Source organism: Monodon monoceros, unplaced genomic scaffold (assembly GCF_005190385.1).
Source record: "Monodon monoceros isolate NGI ecotype Baffin Bay Population unplaced genomic scaffold, NGI_Narwhal_1 Super_Scaffold_21, whole genome shotgun sequence".
NCBI classification, from domain to species: Eukaryota; Metazoa; Chordata; class Mammalia; order Artiodactyla; family Monodontidae; genus Monodon; species Monodon monoceros.
The window spans coordinates 41334963-41362521 of NW_021703778.1; the positions used below are offsets into that span (position 1 = coordinate 41334963).

At 39.4% G+C, this 27559-nt stretch overlaps 1 protein-coding gene across 7 annotated transcripts in view; it reads right to left on the bottom strand.

The window, feature by feature from the left end:
* The window catches only part of AKAP13 (A-kinase anchoring protein 13), a 338024-nt gene that overhangs the window by 35058 nt on the left and 275407 nt on the right, over positions 1-27559 (bottom strand). For all 7 annotated transcript variants that reach the window (XM_029238790.1, XM_029238789.1, XM_029238788.1 and 4 more), the window contains 3 exons: positions 19780-19822; positions 17897-18029; positions 10989-11163 (listed from right to left, as the gene is read on the bottom strand). In XM_029238790.1, the coding sequence (XP_029094623.1) occupies positions 10989-11163; positions 17897-18029; positions 19780-19822 (351 nt within the window). The remainder of the gene's footprint in view (positions 1-10988; positions 11164-17896; positions 18030-19779; positions 19823-27559) is intronic.

Genomic DNA, 27559 nt, shown 5'->3' on the forward strand with positions numbered 1-27559 from the left:
GATACACTGTATGGTACCACTTAAATAAACTAAAAACAACAAAAAATTTTTTTGATATTATTTATATATAAGATAGTTATAAAACACTGGCTACATACACACTGAATTCATGATAGTGTTTGTCTTGAGGAGGAAGGAAGAGGAATGGGATTAGGCAGGGAAACAGGGGAATTCAACCTTAACTATAATGGTTTATTTCTTCAAAACTGAAAAATAATCTAAAGTAGTATGACAAAATGTTACTTTTTTTTCATCTTGAGTAATGGGCACATAGGTGTTGGTTGTGTTATCCATGCACTATTTTATATTAGTGTGTTCTTTTTTAAAACCCAAATTCTAATTCCTTCAAAGTTCCCTGCATTTGCTTATCTTTTAAAACAAATAAAAACAATTTTCAATTAGATTTTATTATCTTATATTCCAGTTAAAAAACAGCATTTTCTCCTTTGCTGTAATGAAAATTGATATTTTAGGCATGAATGGGCAACACAGGGTGGTGGATTTGCTTGAGAACTTGCCACTAATTCTGATCTACAAAAATGACCAACTAGTACACCGTGGACAGAACTTGCTTTCAAGTTGCATTCTTCCTGTTTCTTTCCTCCCCATCAGTTCCATCACCCTGTAGAGAATTAAACAGTGGGAAAGGTACAATCACTTTTAAACAGACTTTGGCAATATTCAAGTTCTCAGGCCAGTGTTTGAGATTTAAAAGACAACTGCAATTGATGAATCATAAAAGCAGAAGTAATATTTAAAATGCACTTCTGGTAAACAAATTTTCATACAAATCCACTTTAGTTAACTGAGACATGTCCCCAAACCCACAGCCCAGCTGAAAATTTTAATATACTTTATTAACATGGTCATAAGTCTTAGAGATAAACAGTTTGCATAGATGTCTGCTTAACTTACTCAAGTACCTACTTGGAAACCACTCTACTTGTCAGCAGGCTGTCCTGGACTCAGTTCATGGCAATGGTTTTAGTCGTATACGTGGGTGGTTTAGAAACTTCCGCCCCACTGACATCAGCCAAAGTCATGTGGTTAAAACCTCTGTTTTGGAAAACAGACAATTACTGAGAACTTAAGAATCGAAGACAAATCTAATACACTTTCAAGCTCTCTGCCACAGACTATAATGTTGTTAGGGAGATCAAAGACTTATTTGGCCTTTTATTTATTTTTCAAAAAGATTTCCTGATAGCAGTAAGCAATATACTTTCATTCTATAAAGTTCTTCAAAAAGGTCTTGGCACAGTGGTTTATGGGAACAGAGCTGACCCTTAATTAGACTCCTCTGAACTTAAAAGCAAACAGCCCAGCCTTCAACTTCTTTTCTTGCTACAAGGAGGCATCAAACAAAAGGATATGAAGGAAAACCCACATGACTGGGAGCTATCATCTATTTGTTGCTGCATTTTTTTTTAACCTCTGCCACCAGATCTTTGGTGAACTGTTATATACTATACACTCTCTTTCAGCAGAAAAATCAAACAACCCGTTAGAGAGACTGGCTTAAGAAAATCAGCATTAAGAAGGGTAAGAGGAGTGGCCATGCCAAATTGAAATTACAGCATGGCATTTTCCAGGCCTCCCTGTTAAGGGAAGGATTCACCTTGAGTTGTGTTGGGGACCTGAAGGAAGGGCTCTTCTGCCACTTCAGTCCAGTGGGCGATGTGCTGAAGAGCTCCCCCTAGAGACAGGTCTGAGCAGCAAAATCCATCTGGGGAAAATTCTCTGACCCCTCTTAAGGATAAATGTTGGAGAGTTTTTTAACTTTAAGGAGAGAAAGGTGCAACTGCTTCCTATTGTGTCAACCGTAACCAAGATAACTCAAACAAAACAACAAAAAAACATTTAAATACCAACAATTTAGAAATACACGCTCCAAAATTATTTCCACAACTTCTTGTTTAAATTCTTCGGGGAGTGTGAGACACTGCCTGGTCTGGACTGACAGAGTATAGATACAAAAGCCTTGTAAGATATTCTTGGTAGTTAGTGTAATAACCACAATGCTGATGTACAGGACAAGAGGAAAGCCACAAATGACCCAAATCATCTTAGCTGAAGTGCTCACCTAGCAGCAGTTTTCAGAAGAACACTGGTAAACAAACAAACAAAAACCAAAATGAAACTGCTCTGTTTGGATAAGAATTGACTTTATTGCTCAGGCTCTTTCACCTTCCTTTTCCCTAAACGAACTTCTTTTCCTTAATCACTTATATGTATTTTACTATCTAAGCAATGAATACGAGAAAACTGCCTATCTAGAGAGCTGTCTTCCCGGATAAAATCTAAAGCTGAATCCAACCGTCACACACATTCTAAACTCTTATGTTTCCTACTTAGATTGCAGCTGGTCTACTTGTTTATTTTTTTAATCAAGAGAACCAACCTACCACAAAAGTACTCAGAAGCTGCTAACACAACAGAAAATAAATCCACAATAATCTCAATATCATTTTACATCTGTTTAAAGCAAACAAAACAGAACCACTGGCAATCTCCAAAAAACCCCAAACAGAATGAATTCCATACTCTGAAAGACTCCACACCAAGCATTCCAAAGACCAAATTATCTGTGGCAGCTGTAAAGAATAGCTGATTATTCAAGGGAAGCTTTACATAACTACAAGAAGTGAGAACTGGAAAGACGCTCTTCTCCTTTCTCCATTAAAGTCACTGAAATCCTAAAATAAGGGTAGAGTTTTGGCTGAGTTTAAAACAAACAAACCAACCACACACACAACCCTGTCAAGTTTCTCATAACTTAAATTACTCTGAAGCAGTCCTGACAAGGGGCTTCAGCCCCTGCTCTCACCAGTTGTCTGTTTTCCAGGAGCAGACTTCAGGGGAGCTACAGGGAGGCTTCGCTACTGCTCCCTGCTAGTTCTAGCATCTTGTGATCCTGACCATTTCCACCTAAGGGACTCAGCTTTCACCACGACTTGACTTCAGACCGCTCCAGGTGTGTTCTACCGGGGTGAAGAGATGCTGATTTGTTTTAAAAATTCTATCCTGCTGTATCTCTTAATATTTGCATGCAAAAAGATATATTAAAGTGAATAAAGACATTTGAGAGACAGGCGAAGGTCAACATCAGCCATCGTCACACATAACCATGATGAACCATGCGGCTGATCTCTCTAAACCACGAGTCAAAACTGACTGAGCAGCCACTTGGGGTCTGAGGCTCCAGGGTCAGCAAACAGGGTTAATGTTAAACCAAAAAAGGGAGGCTAAGAGCACAAGGGTTTCCCGGGAGTTAAATGAACTGGAGGGATGCTATGTTTCCTGAGACCCCTGGGAAGGTCCTGGACATGAGAGGGGAATGGAGGGAGGGGGGGAAAGAGATTCTGAGTCCCCAAATTACTCATATTTTCCACTTCCTGCCAAGGTTACAGATGGTGCTTCACACACACAAACATGCACTGCAGGCACTGTTCTTCAGGAAGCTGGAGAGAACCAGCCCATTACTTTTGTTCCTTTGGGAAGATGACTACATGTTGTTCCTCTGCTTTCAAGCCTTGATTTTTTTCCCCTCTTTTTTTAAGTGGCAGGCAGCAACCTGTCAACAAACAGACCTTAATGCCACCACTAAATGTCGAGCTTATTTCAACATTACCTCTGGAGCGGACTGCAAAGGTATAGTTGAGATAGGCAGCCCCTAAGATTCTGAGGTGGGGTGGTATTTAAACTAAAAATGTATTTTTGCACCTTAGGTGCATACTAGAGTAATAATCAGGCCCTATCAAACAGTTCCTTTTTGCTGTCTGATTCTTTCAGTTTATTTATTTATTTTAAATTTTATTAAAAATAATTTTTTTGGCCACACCACATGGCATGTGGGATCTTAGTTCCCCAACCAGGGATTGAACCCATGTCCCCTGCACTGGAAGCACAGAGTCTTAACCACTGGACCTTCAGGGAAGTCCCTTGATTCTTTCAGTTTAAACTGAAAAACATTAACTTTTCTTCCTTGTTTTGCTAAGCAGGTAGAACTAAGATAATTTGTGACATTTTCAGTTTGACCAAGTGATTTCCATAAATCAAAGAACCACTGGCAGAGGACATGATGACTATACTTCCTCCCCCAGACTGATTCTCCAAACAGAAAAGACTCTTGTGATGACACACTGGACTCAGTGAAATAATCTGCTTCCAAAAGAAATAGACACCTGACGTGACTTAACATTAAAAATTACGAATTAAACCAAAAAACCCCCATCCTACTTATTATAAACACTGTTAGCATAAACTAGTAGTCGACCTATTTTACTGATTTTCTACTTTTAAAACGTCTTAAATAAAATATTGTTATATTGTGTGCTATCAAATATATAAAATATTTAGTACAGATATCTGACCTATAATTTTAACATTTGCATTTGAAGTCAATAAAAGAGAAAATGAACTTGTTTTGATGGATCCAAAAATGAGAAATCAGGTGCATATTATACTTGGAATTCACATAACTACCTCAGCATCTAATTTATGTCTGTATTTAGTTTTGCATACATAACATAGAGAATATTTTCATAGATAAGCTGGTACAAATATTAGCAGTTAAAAAAAATGGCTTGCCTTGCAATTATGTTACGTTCTTCAATTAATTCGAGATGGAAGGAAAAATCCAAACAAGTAGGTAGACTGACAGCTACAGTTAATATGCTGATGTTAAAATTTGGTTACACTTTTGAGCATGTATATTTTTAAGTGCATTTTAAATTAGTTTAAATCCAAAAATCTGGAACCTCCAAAACACCAGTTCCACAAAAAACATTCTGAAAACCACTGTCCTATCTACCAAACTATTTAATTACTACACAGATGTGTGGCTGAGAAGTTTAGTCTACAAGTCTCAAACCTTTTTTTTTTTTTTAATTATTTTATTTTTTGCTGCATTGGGTCTTCGTTGCTGCGTGCAGGCTTTCCTCTAGTTGCGGCAAGCAGGGGCTACTCTTCGTTGCAGTGTGTGGGCTTCTCACTGTGGTGCCTTCTCTTGTTGTGGAGCACGGGGCTCTAGGCGCGCGGGCTCAGTAGTTGTGGCGCATGGGCTTAGCTGCTCCGCGGCATGTGGGATTTTCCTGGACCAGGGCTTGTACCCGTGTCCCCTGCATTGGCAGGCGGATTCTTAACCACTGCGCCACCAGGGAAGCCCTCAAACCTCTTTTTTTTTTTTTCCTTTGCGGTACGCGGGCCTCTCACTGTTGTGGCCTCTCCTGTTGTGGAGCACAGGCTCCAGACGCGCAGGCTCAGCGGCCATGGCTCACGGGCCCAGCCGCTCCGCGGCATGTGGGATCTTCCTGGACCGGGGCACGAACCCGTGTCCCCTGCATCGGCAGGCGGACTCTCAACCACTGCGCCACCAGGGAAGCCCCCTCAAACCTCTTAAGTCTGTTTTTTCCTCATCAGTACCAGACCCCACACAAGTGATTCTCCATGGGTTGCTCTGGTGTCCTTGGGCCATAGAAGTTTCCAAAAGGTACCCCAGGTGTCCTCTCCAGGGGGAGTTCTGCCACAAGCTATACTGACAGCATAAAGCGGTTCAACAGTCTGAGGTGCCCTAGCTGTATTTCATCATGAAGTGAGTCCAATAAAAGAGAATTTCTATTTATGTTTCACAGGAAAAGGTATGAAAAAAACAAAACTGGGTTTAGGATGCCTGGTTAAAAGAGGTGTGTTCTCCTACATCATAGTGGGTATTTTTGCTACCTGACAAATCAATCATATGTCAGTTGCAGGTTCAGTAGTCACTGTAGTCTAACACAGACTAGCGATACAGTCAAGGAGAGTATAATTCAACTCTTTTAACCTGGAAATAATGTATACTCAAAAATCAATGACAATGATAAGATGTTTCATACACTGACATACATTAGACTTTTTCCAGCCTGCATTTAAATTGAAAAGTTACCTGGAGCTAGTCATGGAAAGAATCATCCACTCACTATAACCACAAACCTATGGTCCTCTATAGCACAAAGAAAAGGATTCTTTGGGTCCTCAAACAAGATTTTCTCTCTCTTTTGTCCCTAAACCTTCTGATAATATTTCACTTCACAACTCAGAACTGAGAGTTGGTGGAATCAACGATACTGCTTCTTATTCATGCTGGTGCTATACAGAGCAACTCTCCGTAGGTCTTCTGTCAGGCTGACTGCTTTCCAGAGATCATTTTGCTCTTTGTCATTAAGTTCTTCATTCAACATCAACATGTTTTGCTCTTTCATCAGAGACCAGCTGACAACCAGAAAAACCTCTGAAACTACCAGTTATCTGATGTTTACATTTTTTTTTTACTCAGAGAAACAATATTTAAGTACAGTCTTAAAAAATTCAAACACAAAAGTATAAAATAAAAACTTAGTCCCCTTCAATCTCTCCTCTCCTAACCTCTTTTACAAATTGTTAACAGTTTGGTGTATATCCTTTTAGATATTCTTATACATCTATGTAAACAATTACTGTTTACTTATCTGCTTTCTATAAATTGGGATCATACATACAGTTCTATTTATTGCCTCTCAAGTTATCAAAATGTCTTGGAAATCTGTCTGTACTTGCAGAGCTATCCCAGTGGCTGGCAAACCGTGGCCTGGGGGCCGAAGTCAGCCCACATCTGTTTTGTAAATACAGACTTATTGGAACATAGTCACATTTATGTCTTGTCTATGGCTGCTTTTGTGCTGCAAGAGCTGGGTAGGGTCGTCACCACAGACACCTAATAGTCTGCAGAGCCTAATGTACTTACTATCAGTTCCTTCACAGAAAAAGCTTGCCGACCTTTGATCTATTCTATTTTTACTATTGGCCTAATATTCCACCTGATGAATAAATTATATTTTACTGTTGGACATTTAGTTCCTTTAAAATTTTCCACAGTATGAATAATGCTGCAATGAGTAAGTACCAAGGATTATACCTTGAGAACTCTTCTTTCTTTATTTCTTTATTTATTTTTTGGCTGTGCTGGGTCTTTGCTGCGTGCGGGGCTTTCTCTAGTTGCGGCGAACGGGCTACTCTTCATTGTGGTGTGCGGGCTTCTCACTGCGGTGGCTTCTCTTGTTGCAGAGCATGGGCCCTAGGCACGCGGGCTTCAGTAGTTGTTGCTCACGGGCTCTAGAGCACAGGCTCAGTAGTTGTGGCACACGGGCTCAGTTGCTCTGCGGCATGTGGGATCTTCCCGGACCAGGGCTTGAACCCGTGTCCCCTGCATTGGCAGGCAGATTCTTAACCACTGCACCACCAGGGAAGTCCCGAGAACTCTTCTTATAAGCGACTGTGTAATAAGCAACTTGAGAAAGGTGCCTCTAATTACATATTCCAACCACTAAGAAGAAAGGATCATCATGTGATGTGATAGAGGTGCTAAATACGGCTACAATGGCAATCAGATTACAATATATAAATGCATCAAATTAATGCTCTGCATTCTTTAAGTTTACACAATGTTACATGTCAAATATATTCAGTTTTAAGAAAAAGAGCAAGAGAAAGGTGCCTGGCACATTCGGCTGCTCAATGAATATCTGTTGACGAACTGCTTTTGAATGAACCACAGTGCCTTGCACAGTTCAGGTAACTGAAGATAAGAAACTCAAATGCATACTTACTGGTAGTTAAATGTAAAAAATAAATCCAGTCTGAAGTCATCAAGATCTTCTAGAATATTCACCCAGCTTTCCCCCTACTGAAGCAGAGGACAGAGTGGAAGCCATTTTCTCTTATATATATATATATATATAATAAATATAAATCAGAACAATCCACTGAGGACACAGAACACTGAAGTATGTGAAAATCTCCATGAGGATTCTTCAAGAACTACTTTCATTCTTGAAGTTTTATTCAGTTATTTTTCAAACCCACCCCTTGGTTGTGTAGTACTCTGAGCAGTAGAGAGCATCCCCCTCAACTGGGGAGAGGATGTGTGGTCTCAGGGCACATAGTGGGAGCTGGGACTGAGACCCCTAAATAAAGCCAACAGCTTTAAACTAAAGACTGTAACAGCCATGCTGAAGGGCCTGGAGAAAGTCCACCTACTGGCCCTGCAGAAGCAGCAAGGAAACCTGCCCTCCCCAGGACGCTGAGTGAGAATTCTGTATCACATATGAATCCAGGGTCCAAATTTACACCATCCATATCTCCTGGAACCCTGAGTTAAGAAATCTTCTCTAGAGGTTTAATGGAATCCCAATCTAGGAATGATGAAACCCTGAGGGATCCAGCTGAAACAAATGCAGAACTGCTGCATCACAGGGTCACTGTGACAAAACAGGGAATCTAGAGGTTCCCACGGGAGGGAAAAATGTCTTATAAAGCTGAAGCTGAACTTACAAAACAAAAAAACCCAGATACCATGTAAGGAAGCAAACTGCTATGAAGAAGCATTAGCAAATGCACAGGCAAGAGAAGATGTTGAGAGTTATTAAAAGTCCCTAATGGAAAGAACAGAATCTATACTGCTCGGGGATTTTCTTTTCTGCATGCTCAGTTATGCATTAGTTTTCTAAAAAATATATTTTATTGAAAATACATATTTAAAAATTACGTTTTATAGCAGAAAGCAGGTGTTCAGTGTGCTGTACTGATGAAGTTCCTTGAATATTAATTTCATGCTGCCAGTCAAGAAATATGACCTTCCCCTATTCTTCTCTGAGACCAGTACTCCCAAAATGGAGATCAGGCACTTGGCAGGAGGGATGCACAAAATGATTCTTTGAAATAGAGGAGGAAATTTTTACAGCTCTCACTTATATTGACTTAAAAGAGAAATGGAGTTAATATATAGACTGATAAATGGGTGGCTCACTCAGCCTCAGTGTTAGGCAGCTTCCTGTTATGTTTGATCCTAGAGGATTCTGGAAGGAAGAAGAGGCCCTCGGAAGGTAGGTCAGGGATGTGTAACAGCTTCCTCGTTCGTTTACTTTCAGCATCTTGTGATGAATGGGAATTTACAGGTGCTCAATAAAGTAAACTTATAAATTATATTTAGTTTCAACTAAAATAAAATGAAAAAGAGACAAATTCCTGCAAAGAAACTGTGCATCTAGGACAATATTAAGAAGACTAATAACTAACCAGCAAACAAGAAAATGGCAAACCTGACTTCTCATTCCTAGAATGAGCTCCTTGTAATTATAGTATAGGACATGTACGTAATTTTTTACACACACATTACACACACACACACATACCCCGTGTGAGTAGACTAAGTATGTTTTAATGATAGATAAACATACTAAAAAGTGCTTGGTGACTACTGCCCTAGACAACCAAGTTATTCTAGTATTGAGAAGCTGTCTGTGTCCAGTGGCTAAGAAACTGAACTGGTGACTGGTGTCCTAAGAATGAGTCCTATTAGAACCTGGGCTCCAGAGTAACATGCTGGGGGGATACTGAACAGTGACAGTCTCAAGGTCACATAAAATGTGTTACTATGCTGGAGTCGTTATCATCGTCCCAGTAAGTCACACATGAAGGAGGACATAAATGTGTGTGATATCTGCACACGAGGATGAAAAAAGAGATGAGAGCTCCCCGGAAGTTTTCTTTAAAAAAAAAAAAAATAGGACAGTAAAACAAATATGGCTGTAGACAATATTGGGGTATAATATATCCATAAGAGGCATTTTACAAGCACATGAGTGTTAACGCCAGTCGTTTAAAAAGTCACAACAGCTGCAGCGTGGATAAGACAGGCTGTGTGCCAGCTGTCACTCCACTCTTTCTCTAAATATCAAGGAAGCAAGTGAGTGGAAATTATTATTGCAGTAACTTAGACTCTGCTCAAATAAAGTTTTAAACATTTCAAATTTCAGTAAGTTAACTATTTTTAGTAACAGATCACTTGGGATACTTCACATAAGTGACTGAAATCAAGACAATGTCATGACATCATGGTCTGAGAAGTGCTTCTTGGAGTCTGAGTTAGTCACTATTTGGTCTGAATTGGTTACAGGTATGACAAGATCCAAATCACCTCAGCCTCTGGAAGAGTGGACCTTTACACTGGCCACTTCTGACCACAAGCAGCCTCCTTGATTTTCCTTGGTGTGCACTATGAATATTATTACTTTCTATCTGTGTGCAACCACAAAATTTTGAGATGTAGTGCCTCAGAGCAAGGATCTGCAAATTAACAGCCTGTGGGCCAAATCTGGCCTGTAACCTATTTTTGTATGGCCCATGAACTACAAAGGGTTTTTACATTTTTAAATGGTTGAAAAAATAGAAAAGACTAATATTCCATGACACATGAAAATTACATGAAATTCAAATTTCACTGCCCATAAATGAAGTTTTACTGGAACACAGCCATACTCATTGGTTTATGTATTATCTATGGCTGCTTTTGCACTACAGCAGCGGAGTTCAGTAGTGTGGCAGAGACTGTATTGCGCATGAAGTCTAAGAAGTCTGCTATCTAGACAGAAAAAGTTAGCCATCCTCTGTCTCAGAGCATATCGTCAAAACCAGGAACCATGTTCAGTTAACAGACTTGGCTTTAAGGTGGTAGTAAGCAGGTCAGCAAGAGGTCAATACGGAACGTCTCTGCACGCGAAGGTACTCTCCCTCTCCCTTGGCAGTTTCCATGACTTGACGCTGGTCAATGGCTGAAGCATACACCAAAGTACTAGAGCAAAATATGAGCATATACGACCTGACAAGGGACTGCTGGGTAGCTTGAGGGTTTGAGGTTATGAGACTGTTTTCATGCTGACATGGACTTCTGGAATAAGGTAGTGGCTTAGGGACAAAAGGACAGGATATTTAAAATTGGGCTGTCTGAAAAAATTATAGGCTGTATGTTATATATCTAGAATTAATTTCTTCAATGCTATTTAAAGAGAGATAGAAAAAGGGCTACTTCTCCACATAAACGAGGAACAGATTAGGGGTGGGAAGGACAGGAAACTAGAAATGAGTTTTTCTGAGCCAAGAGCGTTCCATCACACAGGAAGAAGCACGTCTCTTACTTGCACAAGTATAGGCGTCTTTGTTGGTGAAAGGCTTCGTGCACTGGCTACAGCTGATGGGACCCACAATAGGGATGGAACTGAAAGTGTGCCCGTTCAGAGTCTTCTTGTCCTTCTCCTTCTCTTTGGCATCTTTCTCCTTCTCCTTAATTTTATCTTTCTCCTTTTCCTTTTCCTGCCAAAGAAAACAATCGACAGTTAACTGAAGGCCTTCAGTTAACACTAGAAGGCCTTCCCTTCTGGAAGGGTACCCAGCTGGCATGTGGTCAACAGTGGCTGGTGAATGTTTTGGATGAAAATTTGGAACACTGTCCTGGACAAAATTTTTTTTTATTAACCTGTGGACATTTGAGCTACGTTAGAAAAACCTTAAGAGGACTGGGAAGGCTAAACAGTTCTGTCAGTGGCTTATTCACTGGTTATTTATGCCAACAGACACATTCATTGCCCAATGACCAGCACCAGAGAGAAAGAGGCTTCTGGTGCTGGAGGAGGAGTCTGCAGTGGCCGCGAATCCTCCTCAGTGAGCCACAGCTCGGCCCATGGGGGAAGCCGGCAATGAGCTCAGGGCCAGCTGCAGGCAGGAAGCAGAAGAAAGGACGGTGACAGTTCTGGGACCAGCCTGAGGGAGAGGAAAGATGATTGGGCAGCATCAAAAATGGCTCGAGGGTCCCCTCTGACTGCCTCCCAGCCATCACATGTCCCCACGTGAGGGCACATCTCTGATGTTTCCTCCCTTACTCTAGCCAGAAATATTAACTATCCCCCCACATATACATTTTCTATTCTTACTAATTAGAATTTCAAGGTTCATAGATATTAACTTTGGCCCAATTTTCAAATTGGGGGAGGAGGGATTTAAACCCTAAAAATTTAAAGAAATACTAATGAGTGCTAGATCCTTAATAAAATACCCAAAGCTGCCAGGGACATTTCAGGTACACACTACTGTCAAGAGACGAGGGCTGTGGGGTCTAACTATATGCTCTCCACAAGAGGTCCTTCACAAACATGGTTAGGCACACGCTCGGCTGGTTAACCAATACCAAATGAATAATTCTCTTTCAAACTAACTGGACCATGAACTACAATTCACAGAGGTAGGTAGAATGCATTCATTAGTTGTCATCACCACTAGCCCTGGGGTACCCATTTTCCAGGGCATACAATACTACTGTTGTAATCTAAAAAAATTCCTGGAAAATAGGTACCCCAAAGTCAGTGATCCTGACAACTACCAAATGCCTTACATTTTAAATCAATGCCTTCTACATACATTATTTCATCTGATTCAATAATTCTGAGGTGAGTAGGGTGGGCATTATGCTTCCCATGTTCTAACTGAAAAGAGCAAGATAATAAACAGCAGCTAAAAGTTTGAACAGTTACTGTGTGCCAAGCACTGTAGTATACAATTGACATGAATTTTCTCATACATTGGGTACAACCCAATGAACTAAGTACCAGCTATGATCTCCATTTCACATTTGAGGAGACTGAGGCTTAGAGATGTCTCATACTGTACTGGAGGCCACACACCAGTAACTGCCCAAGCTGGAATTAAGTTCCAGATCTGCCAACTCTAAAGCTCAGCTCTCATTCACTACGCTCTACTGCAAAGGGCTGGAGAGGTCTGTTCACTCACAGAAGGTCACACAGCAAATGATCTGCAGTTAAAATCAGAACCCAGGTCTTCTGACTTCCTATTCAGAACCCATCTGCTATACTGAAATGGTGAATATTTGCTAAGTCTATGATTCATGTAAACTCCTTTGTTAACAGAATGAATATCATAAAACTCTATGAGCCAAATTGCTACACTTTAGAACCATAAAAAATAATGGAGAGGAAGGGAGAAAAACAAACTACTTCACTTTACAAAACAGGAAACTGCTCTGAGTGAAAATTCGTAACTGCTAAAGTATGCAAAACTAATGAAAATAATAAAAATTGAGTTTTTCTAATAATTTCTTTCTTTTAACTAAATTTTGCTAAAGGCTTCTTCATACATAAAATGTTAAACTGAAAAGCACCTGACATTTTGCTCAAGAAAGCTTAAAAAAAAGCATGCTGTAAGAGTTAAGAAAATCTTCTATGGGGACTTCCCTGGTGGCGCAGTGGTTAAGAATCCACCTGCCAATGCAGAGGACACGGGTTCGAGCCTTGGTCCGGGAAGATCCCACATGCCATGGAGCAACAAAGCCCGTGCGCCACAACTACTGAGCCTGCGCTCTAGAGCCCATGAGCCACAACTACTGAGCCCACGTGCTGCAACTAGTGAAGCCCACGCACCGAGAGCCCGTGCTCCGCAACAAGAGAAGCCACCACAATGAGAAGCCCGCGCACTGGAATGAATAGTCCCCGTTTGCCGCAACTAGAGAAAGCCCGCGTGCAGCAACAAAGGCCCAACGTAGCCAAAAAATAAATAAATTTAAAGAAAAAAAACCTCATTTCTACCTTTAAAAAAAAAAAAAGAAAAACAAAACCTTCTATGGCAACTCTCTCAAGCCTTGCAATGCTCTTCGAATCTGAATAGATAATAAATTATTTCCTCATCCTTTGCAACAATCCAAACTAGCTCCTCCAGGGATAAAAACAACAAAAAACAATAAACTCCACTGTCTCTTTCTGTATTTATTAGGTTAGTGCTTTAAAGAAGTCAGGCGCTTACCTCCCCATGTTTTGGTCCTATGAATCTCACTGTTATAAGGGGTGCTTCATGAAACCGACCCCATTTTACCGACATGATTCGATCCCCATGCCAGGAAATGTGTTCTCACGGAAGGAGGGGCTCATGCCGGCGGGGCACAGCCCAGCAGCTTCGAGCTGCCATCAGAGCAACCATTAGAGAAACGGTAAGAGGAAGCCACGGACTGGTTGAGAAAGGGAAGGAGGGAGGGCTGAGGCTGTTTGTTTCCTTAAGACAAGCTTAACTATTTGCACGCTGCCAGTACAGCCAACCACCCTAGTTACAAAGAACACAGGACACGAACGAGAACAAATTCCCCCTAACACAGTGTGTGTGGACAGTACTTAAGTTCCAAGATGGGAACTCTGGCAAGACTGAGGCCGATTTTTTAACACCAGAAGTTAAGGAACACATCTGTTTAATTAGATGTGCTCATTTTATAAAAAGCAATACATTTACAAAGAAAACTTTTTTTAGTGAAGTCGTGCCTGTGGGTAAGGCGGTGATTGGTAGTTTCCTCAAGTTTGACTTTTCCTTAACACCTGCCAAAATGCTTTTTAAACCTGTGTGCTGGGGAAATAGAAACTAACAATATTTAAAGAGAAAACTGCAGGTAACAACTATACTAGGATACTATGAGGGAAAGTGATATTTTCGTTTTTCTAAACCTACCACTTGAGACAAGTAATTATAATAAAAAAAAAAATCAGAGAACTTTCTGGAAAACTGTGGAGCATGCTGTGATTAAGCAACTGTCACACTGCAGGTCTTTAATCAAAGAAGGAAGGAGAGAGATAATGGTATCTAATGCTGATTTAAGCCTCTGCAAACACAACTCTACCCTAGTCGGCACCTTTGAAAGGCGGAGGGGTTTAGTTCTTTTTTAGACACACCACAGGAACTGGGAGTTGAAGCTGAATGTCTTGTTACGAAGTCATGGAGTACATTAACAGCTGTGCATGAGTCTGATCCTTACATCCGAAAATGCCTGCTTCAAGTCAGATTAAGAATTTGTCTCAAACATCCCTGTCTCCCTGTTGTTTGCAAAGAGGAAAGCTTAGAAAAAAGAAAACCAGTGTGACAGGATGGTTTAAAGAGGGTCACCCCACTCCCTCTGTGAATGCGGACATTATGCATATTAGTGTTTAAATACTCTGCAGCAAATAAACTTACTTAGCAGGAAACAGTACTACCTCTTAAAGATACTAAAAAACAAAAGCAGAAACTGCCAGTCTTCCTGTTATACTTCCTGTTTAGGTTCTCCCTCTTTCAAAAAAAGATTCAAATATTTACCTAATAACTCGTGCCAGTTAATGAGAATTCTTAAAAGGACATATAAAGGATGAGTACTCAATTTCCCCCAAATTTCTCATATACTGGCTACCGGTATGAGAATATATGTATAATATATATAGTGTATACTATGTTATACATAGTATATTATATATACAACAGAGTGCTTATACTAATTAACATAAAAACCAGTGCTAACATTTATAGTAGCATCTTCAATTTTTTAAGCATTATGGAGAACTAACATTATTCAACAGTTAAAGAGTAGAGCTAGCATCATCAAAACAAGAAATTATTCACTTATTTTTGTGTTATCCTTTAGAGAATAAAATACTTCTGAATGGTAAAGCTCTCCTGTGGGTACAATGGCAAATAAAGACAAGGTATTTAATTTTAACATAAAATATATTACTTCACCATTTCCCCTATTTCTTACTATCTTTGGTACGTTGACAAAAGCTGAGCTGTCCTATGGGGGGATAAAACAACCTTATTTAAAGTGAGCTAGTAACAATGATCAAAGATGACTCTTAAGCTTCTTAATATATTTGGCTACTGGGGCACCTAAACCCCTGATAATGTGAAAAGAATTGCAATCCAGGGTTACAGGTTTGTAACTTTTTGTGAATTTCCACCACTAGAGATAGCAAGCCCCCAGAGATCAAACCTTGAAGCCAAGAGCCTGAAAGAGGAAGCAGCCTCACTGCAAAAGAGTGCTGTCACTTTGACAAAGGAGAAGATGGGAGGTGACAGGTCAACTGATGCCGTCTTGCCACTGACGACAGGCTGCACTTGTACACAAATTGCCTTCTTTTCTCCTGCCCCTTCTCTTCATCCCCGTACTAGCAAACTCCAGTCCTTTGAGGTTATGAAAAAAGTTAAAGGAAAAAGATACTGTGCAGTAACAGTTCACTCTTGTTGAAGAGTGAACATGAAATGAAGAGTTCTACTTGCTACAAGTCAGATCACAAGGTATGATCTAGTCTGTTACCTGAAGCATACTTCTCTGCGCTTCAGTCTGTAAAATAAGGAGGCTGGTGCGAGACTTTTTTAAAGGTCAGGTCCCAGTTTCTAAATTCAGTCTTACATCATTTCATTCTTGTCTGTTTGTATTACCTCGTCAATGCGATCAGTGGTGTATTCACTGCTCTGCCCTTAAGTCAGTGGTACTAGGCGGTGGATGGAAAGGGGGATCTCCACTTTATACTGGTCTTCCAATTAAAAAGTTTGTTTGAAGAAAAGAGTCCACATTTTAAAAACAAGATAAAAAACAACAGCAACATTTGAAATCATCCAAACAGATCATAAAAATTTACAAGGTAAAGACTATGTGGCTTTGGTCCTTCCGGGTGCTTGTTAGTACCCAGCAGAATGCTGATTACAGAAGCCACTCAATAATATTTGGCCAAATTATACTGAACTTTCAAGGAGATTTTCTTTTGTTGATGCCAACCAGTGTCCAAGCGAGCAGTGATAAGTAAGACAGATATGGTTCTATTTTAAGCCTTGCTGCCATATGTAGAATAATGATAAGCATTCTGCCCGCTTTAACCTTAATTTTTTTGAATTATAAAACAAGGCTGGGCTTCCCTGGTGGCGCAGTGGTTGAGAGTCCGGCTGCCGATGCAGGGGACGCAGGTTCGTGCCCCGGTCCGGGAAGATCCCACATGCCGCGGAGCGGCTGGGCCCATGAGCCATGGCCGCCGAGCCTGCGCGTCCGGAGCCTGTGCTCCGCAATGGGAGAGGCCACAACAGTGAGAGGCCCACGTACCGGAAAAAAAAAAAAAAAAAAAACACCAAAAAAACACAAGGCTAAGCATGAAGTTAACGCTTAAATATGTGACTATTCTAGAAACGATCAGCAAGACTCTTTTTTCCCCTAGAAAATTCTGAATTTATTATTCCAAGATTAAGTATCATTTCTACATTTTACACTATTTATTTGTAAAATAATAGTTCACGATTTGCTAGACTCTTTGCATCTTTTCCATTTTGCCCACTTTCTGTCCATTCTGCATTTGGGCAGGAGAAATGAAGAGAAAACACAATTCTGGTGGCAGGTTTTGTGGAAAAATTTATCTGAGTGATGACCAAATCTAGTATCTGCTAAAAGAAAGAGATCTTATTTACAAAACTCAGTAAAGTACATTGGCTCTACTTCTACCAGCCCACTTACCTAAGAAGCTTGTCTGCGTTTGCGCTGGTGGCGGGGGTGTGGGTGGCGTGGTGCATGCACTTTTACAACGATACCCTTGGCGTCCAGTGCTTGTTTATTCCCACACTTCTCAGTACGTACGTACCTGTGTATATGTGTCTAACACACACACACATAGTGATTCCTGTGCAAGAACTCCGTAACTGATTTCCCTTTTTTTTTTTTCTTCTTACTTTGCTGGAGTTTGGGTGGGTGAATAGAGTGTAGGGGAGTGTGAGGCAGAAAGTTTTTCCCCACTAATTTGAAATGGAATCTTTTGGTTTAGCTCCAGGAATTGGTATAAGAAAGTTAATGCCTTTTCTTTACCCCTTTCTTTCTAAAAACACATGAAAAAAATATTAGAAGAATAGTTATCTCTACGTGGGATTATTACAGGTAATTTTTATTTCCTTATTTTTCCCAGATAAGGTACCTTACTCCTAGAAAAGGGAGATAATATCTACCATACACGGTTGTAGAAAGGATTAAATGAGATTCTATATGGAAAGTTCTTAGCCTATAGTAAAAACTCAATTGGTGGTATCACCTCTTATTGTTATTTTCCTTGCTGTTAGTCTTCTTCAAATATTAGGCTATTTGAGCCAGCATCTCTGAACTTATTTCCACCTGTCCCCATCATTTAATTAGTTTCCTGGTGTGTGCAGGTTGTGCCTGGAGCCTACTGAGGGCCTGCTGAGGTGGCCACACAGAAGCGCCCACGAGAGTACTTACCCTGCTCTTCTTACTGCTGGACATTTTATTCTTGATGTAGCTGAACGTACGACTGACTTTTGTTCCACTCTTCCCTTCAAAGTCTTTCTTGGAGGGGCTTTGTGGCAGGAAATTAAAGTTCTCTTCTGTTATACTAAATAGAAAAAATAAGAGTTTTTAAAAAGATTACAGAAGTTGAGTTTTTAAAATTACAACGCTCTACATATAATTCTTTGTAACCATCGTCATGTATTAATTTTAGCTACAAGTCACAGCCAACTTATATACTCACATGAAAATGGGAAAAGGAATAAGAGGTGGACAGAGGCTGCTGAATGGTTTTATACAATAATATCTATCTGAGAACAGAGCACGCCAGAATGCCCATGTTCTAATGTCAAAGCTTGGCTAAGTTTTCTTGTATCACTTATTAGTGTTTTACTAATGGGTTTTTGTGATCTGATGATAGAGTCTAAAGATCAATTATTCATTAATTATTTTATCTGAAATTTTAAAATCTAAGCACCCATTTATAAACTTCTTTGCATTAAATACGTGTTTGGAAAGAAACCCGTATATGTGATGCAAACCAAGGAATTTTTATGACTGAATGGATATCCAAGTTCCCTAACAGCAGAGATCACACCTCTTTTTCAGTCCTCTGGCACACTGGACAATCAATACGTGAATTCAGCTATGCACAATTTTAGGCAGGCAAAACAGTAGGCCAAACTGACACATAGTGTAGAAAGATCCATTCTAGGAGTTTCACAGAGATCCAGATGCACTGACCTACTTGTTTAGGACACCTGTATTCTAAGTTCACCCATGATGGGCATGTCTGGACCCTAGGAAATTCACAAAGGTTGATTTCCTCAAAGAATGCTGGGCCCTTGTACACATAATAATTTGTATACATATACAATTATGTACAGTTGTATACATAATCTATTATATAGAAATATTCAAACTACTTTTCCTAGGTGTTCTCGAACAGTTATATTAGAAGTTTTCCATAGAAAGTAGTGTTTGCCTCAAGGGCCTCTGTGAGAGGGCAGACAGGCAGAACCACAAGGGCCCTAGTCAGTAGCTAAAGTCTATTTATATATAAAATATTGTTTACAGTATAAGGCAGTCTGTTACTAAGATAAAGGGGAAATGGTGTGAAAATCACCACTCTAGAAAGAACGAAGAATAGGTAAACTATGACAGAAGTGCAAAGAAGAGCACTCATATTGAGAGAGTTCTGGATCACTGAGTCACAGCTGACGCCTTTGTGAAAAGGAAGGCGACTTAAAAAACACTGTGGGGTAACAGTCAGAACCCCATTTATGCTTAGATTAGAATATTTAATCTCATAAGCTTGAAAAGAGGAATACAAAAATAAACAATGAGTCAAAATAGCAATCTTTTGCCTGCTGTCAAGTAAAGAACCAATTCACTTATTTGGACAGAGGTGTGTACCATATCAATGTATACAAAAGAAAATAGCTTTAAAGCTTAAAATGGCTAAGAAGGCAGCAATACTGCATTAACACAAACACACACACACAAATTATGCAACAAAATGTTCTTAAGACTTAGGAATTATAAATTCCCATAAGCAAAGAGTGCAAAGTTCATAAAGCTAAATATAAGTGTATCCTTATGTGAATAAATGCAAACAATAATCTTTATTATTCAGATGGTGTAAAGAATAAAGGTGGAAAACTATTCAAGACGTTAATTAAAAAGGATATAGCCTTCATTAAAAAAACATTTCTAACCATTATTCCAAATTTATCAGTCAAGGAAGTAAGATTCCAATGAGCTCAATTAACTTAGTTTGCCTAAATGCCGTAAGACATTTCGGATTTCCTTTATTTCATCTTGGGAAAAGGAGTAACAAAATAAATATATAGTACCTCTCAGTCAGATTAGCATTGGTGCTGTGGAAGGGCCGTGAATCTAGAAAACAGGAACGGTAGAATAAAAGTTAGAACAAAAGGATTTTACCTGGATAACAGATAAAATGTTTAACGTTTTTACGACTGACACAGATAAAGCAAAAATAGCCTTTGAAAGCCAGTGTGGGATGCCTTCTCCTCATGAGGGTTTGGAAGAGGGAAAATTAAAAATGAAACCCTCAAATCAGAATTGGAAAATTGGCAGCAGTGGGGAGTGAATTTCCCATGTGGAAAAAAATTTTAATCCAGGATTCAAGTAACCAAACAAACCCCAAATCAACTTAAAAAAAAAAAAAAACTCAAATGCACGTTTAATTCCTGTTCTCGTGAAGGTACAGAGTCCATAGGCCATCTTTCTGAGATGATGTCAGGGGAGAAATATACAAAAGGAAATTAAATGTCATCCTGTATGCTGTTAATTTTGCTGTCATATATTTCTATGCTAAAAATCTAGCTAATATAGGTCTGATATTTTCTTAAGCATTCCTAGAAATGGATTAGTGAACAGGAAAGAGCATCAGAGCTAGCCTATAAGGTCTAGGCCCTGCCACTAATTTGGGGTGAGATCTCTGGATTTCATTTCTTCATCTATGAAATAAAGAAGATAAAACAGATGCTAAGGTTCTTTCCAGGTTGATACTGATCAAATGAGTAGGCCAGATACATTTTTCCTCCTTCCACAACTATCAGACTGTAAACTAAAATGGGTCATTAAATCTAAGGCTAAGTCAGATAGGACAATAAGTAGAACAAATACAGAAGGAACAATACCATTATTTTACCTACGACATGTTAATCAAGGTTGAGCTACTTTAGGACTTAGATGAGAGAAAGGCCGCAATCACACAATGATTAATGGTTTCCAAGGTTTTAGGAGATCAGGTATAGAAACACTTTCGGTGTATGATTCCAGGTAGACAAAGGTTGCTCTGTATAACTACTGTTATAATGTGGACAAAACACACCCTTTCTCCTTGAGGTTACTGTGAGTAAAACTTTAATTTGATAGAGATTTGAAAATGTTCCACTACCAGATTACCAGCATTTGGAACTCTTAAAAACTCCAAATTGTTCCAGATTCTGAATAGAAATGCAAAGTTGAAGTTATTACTAACATACAGCCAACAGGTGGAAATAATGCATGAGAAACTTAAAAATGAATTCTAAGTCTTCAAAAGATTGCCTTCTATAGTTTTTCCTTTTACGTATTTGGGGTTCTTCTTCTATTTCAGTTATAATGCATGGTAACAGTAGCCAGAAGAAAGAGAAAGATGAAGAGTAAGATCTGGGATCTATCTTCCAGCTCTGCATGATCTAGGTGTGAAACCATCAGCATTTTAACATCAGAATGCCTTAATTTACTTAAACAAAAATCAAGAGTATGGTTTAGATTTGGGGGCTTTAAAAATTTTTCCACTCAAGGAGCCCTGAATGATATAAACAGCATTAAATTCTCTCAGGCTGCCAGGATTCTGTTGTACACTTTATCAATTACCTAGTAAGTTACCACCCTAGTGATATGAACAAAGTAAAAATAAAACCCATAAAGAAAAACACCAACCAGCAGAGAGCATGGCCAAGAATAAGCTCCCAGAAGGTCTCTGTCAAATAAACTAAAAACAAATACGTGATTTGAATACTGGGAGAATCTATGACTCCTATAAGGATTTCCAACTTTTTGGCTGCTGAAAGGTATTTTAATTCATTTACTATGACCTCTGAGATGTGGTTCTGAAAACAGTGATTAATCCACCAATGTTTCTAAAATCAATGCCCCTGAAATTCCTAAAGTGTCATCAACTTTTCAGGGCATCTAAGAATATGATATAACCAATGTTACTTCCATGATATGATGGTAGAAATCTGTCATTGAAGTTAGCCTATGAAGTACTGTTGCACGTAAATAGCATATTTCAACTAGACCTTTTTTTTTAAAAGGCATGAAATAACCTGCAGACCTAATATAACAACATTCCAGGACTGGAACTACTGGATGGACACAGTCAATATTTTTTAAAGTATGTTCCTTGGAACACTCGTCTCATGAGATGTTACGCATCATCATGAACATACTGTAGTTACCTAGGTTAGTAAGTCTGGGAAACACCGCATACTGAATGCTGCCTTGGAAATTCACAATATACACATTAGCCTTTGAAACCTGCTTAAACCAGTTTCCTAAATTTATACGGCCTGGAACCAGCCCTTTCTTTTTCTTCCTTTTCCCCCTTCCCCATAATTCTCATTGTATTTTTGAGTTTAAGGAACACATTCTGAGGAATGCTGGATATTTGATTCAAAGGTTTCTTCAAGCTTCTATACTTTTATGATTACATCAGGTTGGACTAACTGAGTAACCAGTGCTGATTTACTGAATAACCAGTCATAATTTTACTAGTGGTAGAAGAAATACTACTGGGACCTTAGTTGTTTTTTTTTTTTTGCCGTGCTGACCTATTTCCCAGCATATTACAAATACTTTGAGATGAAACAGCTTTGAGAATTTCTGAACACTCAAAGTTGCAGACGGATTTTCACAACTTCCCTCCTATGACAACTGGTATAGACTGAATATCTTGTGTGCCTAAACCAAATGCCTTTTAATTGTGAGAAAATATTGAACATATAAGACTTTCATTTGTGCATAAGTCACTTTCCTTTAAGAACAATGCAAAATTGTCACCCTGAGCTTGATATTGCTTAAATATTAAATTTTAATATTTAAATAATTATTTAAATATTGCTAAAACTTAGGATCACCAAGTGGTAGGGAATTAGGATGCTTAATCATATGGATATTGTAATTGCCTGAGACTCATATGAGTTATATGAAATGAAAATAATTTATTATTTAACTTTATATTAGAAGTAGTTTTTCCATTAAAAATAGCAATCCTGGAATCATCTAGAAATCCTGCACAATTGAGAACAGTGATTTTCATGGGGGTGGGGGGGATTCATTTCCTCTCCAAACTTACTAAAACTGATACCTTATAAAGTTTTTAAACTAGGTTATTATCAAGTAACAATATAATAATCTGAAACCTACAGTGTAGTAAAAGGATTGAAAAATAAAAGTTCAAAAGGAGAAAAGGTAGGGAAACAAATATCTAACTTCCACCCAATAATCCATGTGGTTTAATCTCAAAGAAAAGGTATTCTTAAATAAATGGCCTGGGGGAGTTCCCTGGTGGCCCAGTGGTTAGGATTCCAGGCTTTCACTGCCATGGCCTGGGTTCAATCCCTGGTTGGGGAACTGAGATCCCACAAGCTGTGCAGCATGGCCAAGAAAACTCCAAAAACAAACAAAAAACTGACAAAATTAAAAAAAAAAAAAAAAAAAAGAAATGGTCTGAAAGGTGAGAAGAAAAAAGTTTAACATTAGTTTTTAAGTGTCACAAGTGGACATCTAGGTATCTGTCCCATGAGACAAAAAGAGCAAAATAATGAAAATGAAATTTACATGATCAAATGGAAAGTTTTGTGAAATTACTACTCAGCATTACAAAAGGTACAAGGTGGGATGGGAAGCCCTTATGCCTTTGAAGGTATCTCTGTTCTGAGAGGGTGTCTCAGGCCCTGGAATCAGGTCACTAGTTCTGTCAGCACTGGTAGTACAGAGGCGACAAAAACTTTGTTGTTTTATCCAAATTAATTTTCAAAGCAAAGCATGAAGACGAATGATTTAGAAATGATGACATGCAAGGGGAGAAAAGTCCCCAAATTTCTTAGTACCAAGCCTACTGCATTTTCAGCACTGGTCAGACACTGGAGAACAGCCATTGGACCCCAAAGTTGCTTACTTACTATGCAACTCTTCCTCCTCACAACTGGAGTAAGAAGAGCCAAGAGAAAAGAGAGTTTTAGACTTAAGGAGGAGCGGAGAGATGCTGACGGAGAAGGAGATCCGCCTTGTTGGCTGCATCTGCTGCTGGGCTGAGGAGTGGGTGGACAGAAGACGTTAGAGCACGCAGATCATACCAGAACAGAGTGAAAGGCACCTCAGACCCACAGTGCCGAGAATAATGTCACTGGCCTGGATGATTCCAGGAGAGGCTGTCTAGGTGGACAACGTAATGTACTCACATTTTCATCTTTATTTCTGAATATGGCAGAATTCTAAAGCAGCTTAAGAAAATTCATCCAACAAATACGTACTTGTTAGATTATGAAAACACGAAGTATATTACTTTTCACAGTCATCATTTACAGCTGGAGTTTTTTTTCCTTCAAAGTAAGGAAACGCCTGGAGTGGTGGTGTCCCTCAGGATCCCGTACTTGGCTCTCTTCCCCCTCACCCCAAACCCCCTCATTCACTGTCTCCCCTTCGAGTACAATCTGCATGTGATATAGTGGTGACTCCACAACTTTCTATTTTCAAGCCAGGTCTCTCCTTTGAATTCAAGCCTCATTCATCTCACTGCCCACCTGTGGGGGGATATCCCACAGCAGCTCAAACTGAACAAGTGCATATATCAACTTACCCCCTTCCTCCTGACCTGTTCCTCCTCCTTTATTCCTTCCTTTGGTGAGTGGTACCTAACATCTAACTAATTATCCAGAACACAAACCTGGGTACCATCCTTGAATCCTCTTATCACGTCACTCAGTCCTTTTGATTTTGCCTTCTAGAATTCTCTGAACATCAACTTTTCCCCTACTGCCAGTGCTCTACAGCCTGGTTCAGGCCACCATCTACTCTCACCAGAATCCTGCAATAGCCTTCTACTGATCTACCAGCCTCTCCTCCCCAACACTTTCTTCAGTGTGGTCTCTCTGAAGTGTTTGAATCAATTAATTAATCAATTTAATCTACTTAAATTGCTCCATTGCCCTCAGACAAGAAGCCCAAATTCCTCAGTCTAGCTTTCCACGTACTAGTTCACCCAGCGAATTCCTAGACTCCTCTTGGTCTCGACTCTGGTATCACTTCTCCCCAGCAAGCCTTCTCTGGTGTCTCAAGTCGGAGGCTCCTAAACACCCAACGTTGCTTTCAGTTGCTGCATTTATCATCTTCTGTTACACTCAACTGTTCTCATGTCCATCAGCTTAAGTGTGGTGAGAAAAGGAACCGTGTCTGGAAGTTCATCCCTCTCCTTCCACTGTCCAGCCTGGTGCCTAGCAAAGAGTAGGTACTCAAATATTTATTGAATAAATAAACAAATTAATAAATGAATTTCCTTTTGTCAGGCTTTCTAGAAGCTCAATAACCTAAATAAAATGAAGGAAAAAGCCCTGTATCTACCCAACACAAAAGCCACTCCACACCCCAGATAAATGCTAAGTGATGACAGACTGCAGGGTGCAGCCACTGCTCGTAACAGAGATCACCTGGCACAAATTCATGTACACTGGCTTTTTAGGCAGCGACGGTCGAGTACAAAAGTAAGATACCATTTTAATGTGTGTTCTAAAGTATTTCCAAATGTAAAGTAAATTTAGGAGATGAAAATGAGCTCTCTTATTACCCCAAATCTAGGAGTATCCCCTTCTTTTGTCACACGATCATGGATCATAAAGAGAAACCTACTTGTATGAATAAGGAGTATCTTCAACATATATGGAAAGAATATGTTCTATTAACACAGGGATTCAATTTTATAACATACTCAACTTTAATGACTACATATATATTCCAGCCTTGCAATATAATCAAAAAGACCAATATAAAAAGTCTATTTGCCTGACTTAATTTTTGTTCTGACAAATTTGTCAAATGTTATTATCTTCTCCAAACAGAACTACCCTAAGAAAATAAATGTATTCCAATAAAGTCTCATCCCACTGTCCACTTAGAGAGAGAAACTAAGCACAGAAAGTAAAGATAAAATATCCTCATTAGCATCGATGCCTAACTTTCTATACGTCCACCCTGATCTTTGGTCACATGGATCATTTAGCTTTGAAGATCTGGTGCATTTTATATATGTAAATGCCACACTTCAAGTTCTTAAGACCCACTTAGCTTTCGTAGTCTAATGCAAGCTATACAATTACAAGCTAGTGTTGCCATCAAAACATGCATAAGGAACTTGGTCAATTCACACACCATGAGTGAAGGTCTGAGAATGATTCCAAGGACAAGTGCCATTTGTGAACACCGTTCTTTGTGATAACAAACCCTGAAAAATGAAGGGCAAAATGAAATCTCATTAAGAAGCCCAGGAGGTTAAATTGTCTAATGGGTGTCATTCTCTTTTTAATATTACCACCACTAATATGCTTAGCAGGGATACAACCAAATAGTTTACTGTTTCTAAGCATCTTCTGGGTGCAAGCAGTGAAAAGTTAAAAAATATAGTCTTGTTAAGGGATTGTCTGTAATAACTGAATTATTCCATATCTGCAAAAATAAAGTTTGTTTTTAAGCTCTACTGAGAAAACATCTGAGTCTCCTGGCAAGCTGTAAGTCTCCACTCAACCCTATGTTGGGAACACACTTCCTGGAGCGGTTCCTCTGAGGGCAGTCCTCCCCGGCATTTTCCCACACGACACACACAGCATCAGTGTTATTCTGATTCCCTAAAAAGATGAGCCGGCAAGATGCCTCTGTCATGTTGCCCCCACCAAGACAGCAAATCGAAGACATGGGCTAGGACAGCTTTCCTGCCCATTACTGTTCCTAAATCAGCTGTCGCCCATCTACTTTCCACCCCAGAGAATGACACAGAAATATTTTAGTTGTCGCCTTTATGTGGTATTGTCCTCTACATCAATGAATTTTTGAAACAGATTCCAGTTTGGGAACAATGCTGAGTTTCTCTGTTTTTCTAATCTGGCCAGTGACCCAATGATGGGATATTCCAGACAACAGCTCGGTGGACACACGTTTTCAGAAATGCTCAAATGGTAACAGCTATGAAAGGTTGTGGGAGAAGCAGCTAATTTCCTTCAAGGTAGAAGCTAGAACACAAGTAATAGCTGGGGAGTAGTGAGATAAGGCTGAGTTTAGGGAGTATTTTGTCCCTAGACAAGCACACTCATAAGACACAGCCACTTAAAGAAAATGAGGGATCACGTTCTAGTTTCTTCATCATTGCTTAGACTCTGGTCAGAGAAAAACGGACCCCAGCACTGCCTGTACACTGTGAACTCATTCCATAAAGATAACAAATGCTTATCCTAAGCCAGGAAACACGCTAATGTGAACTTTAAATAAATTCAACTTAAGCCCTATCATATTATTAGCCCTGTTTAATAGTTCAAGGACCCAAGGTCACAAAGCCACTAAGTGTGCTTACAATAAAGCATTAGTTAAAATATCTTAAGTGTACCACACACTTTAGGCTTTAAAACCACTGGGTAGGTTTTAATTATGATAGTTTCAGCAAGGACGACCATGGCCAAAGATGACTCATGCAGAGTATTTAAGGGATCTGGAATGAAGATTTGTGTCTGCGGCAAGTCCAGAACTACCCAGTTACCCTGAGACTTAAAGGCACAGCATGCAAGATACAAGTTTTAGCCTTCTGTTTAACAGCCAGAATTTTTACATCTGCAAAAAATTTATGTTTCTAGAGCAGAATAAAAAAATACAGTGGGGAAAATTAATTGTATATGGGGAGGGACTAAGGAGAAATACTGTCATTAGAGTTGATGAGCCCTCCAATTACAGTATATGCTAACTTAGGGAAGTAAGTGGGGCTGGCTAATCATTCCAATCTGCATGAAATGTACATGACAAATCAGAATGAGGGTACTCTACTTTGATGAAAGGGTTGGACTCTTGCTCCAAGCT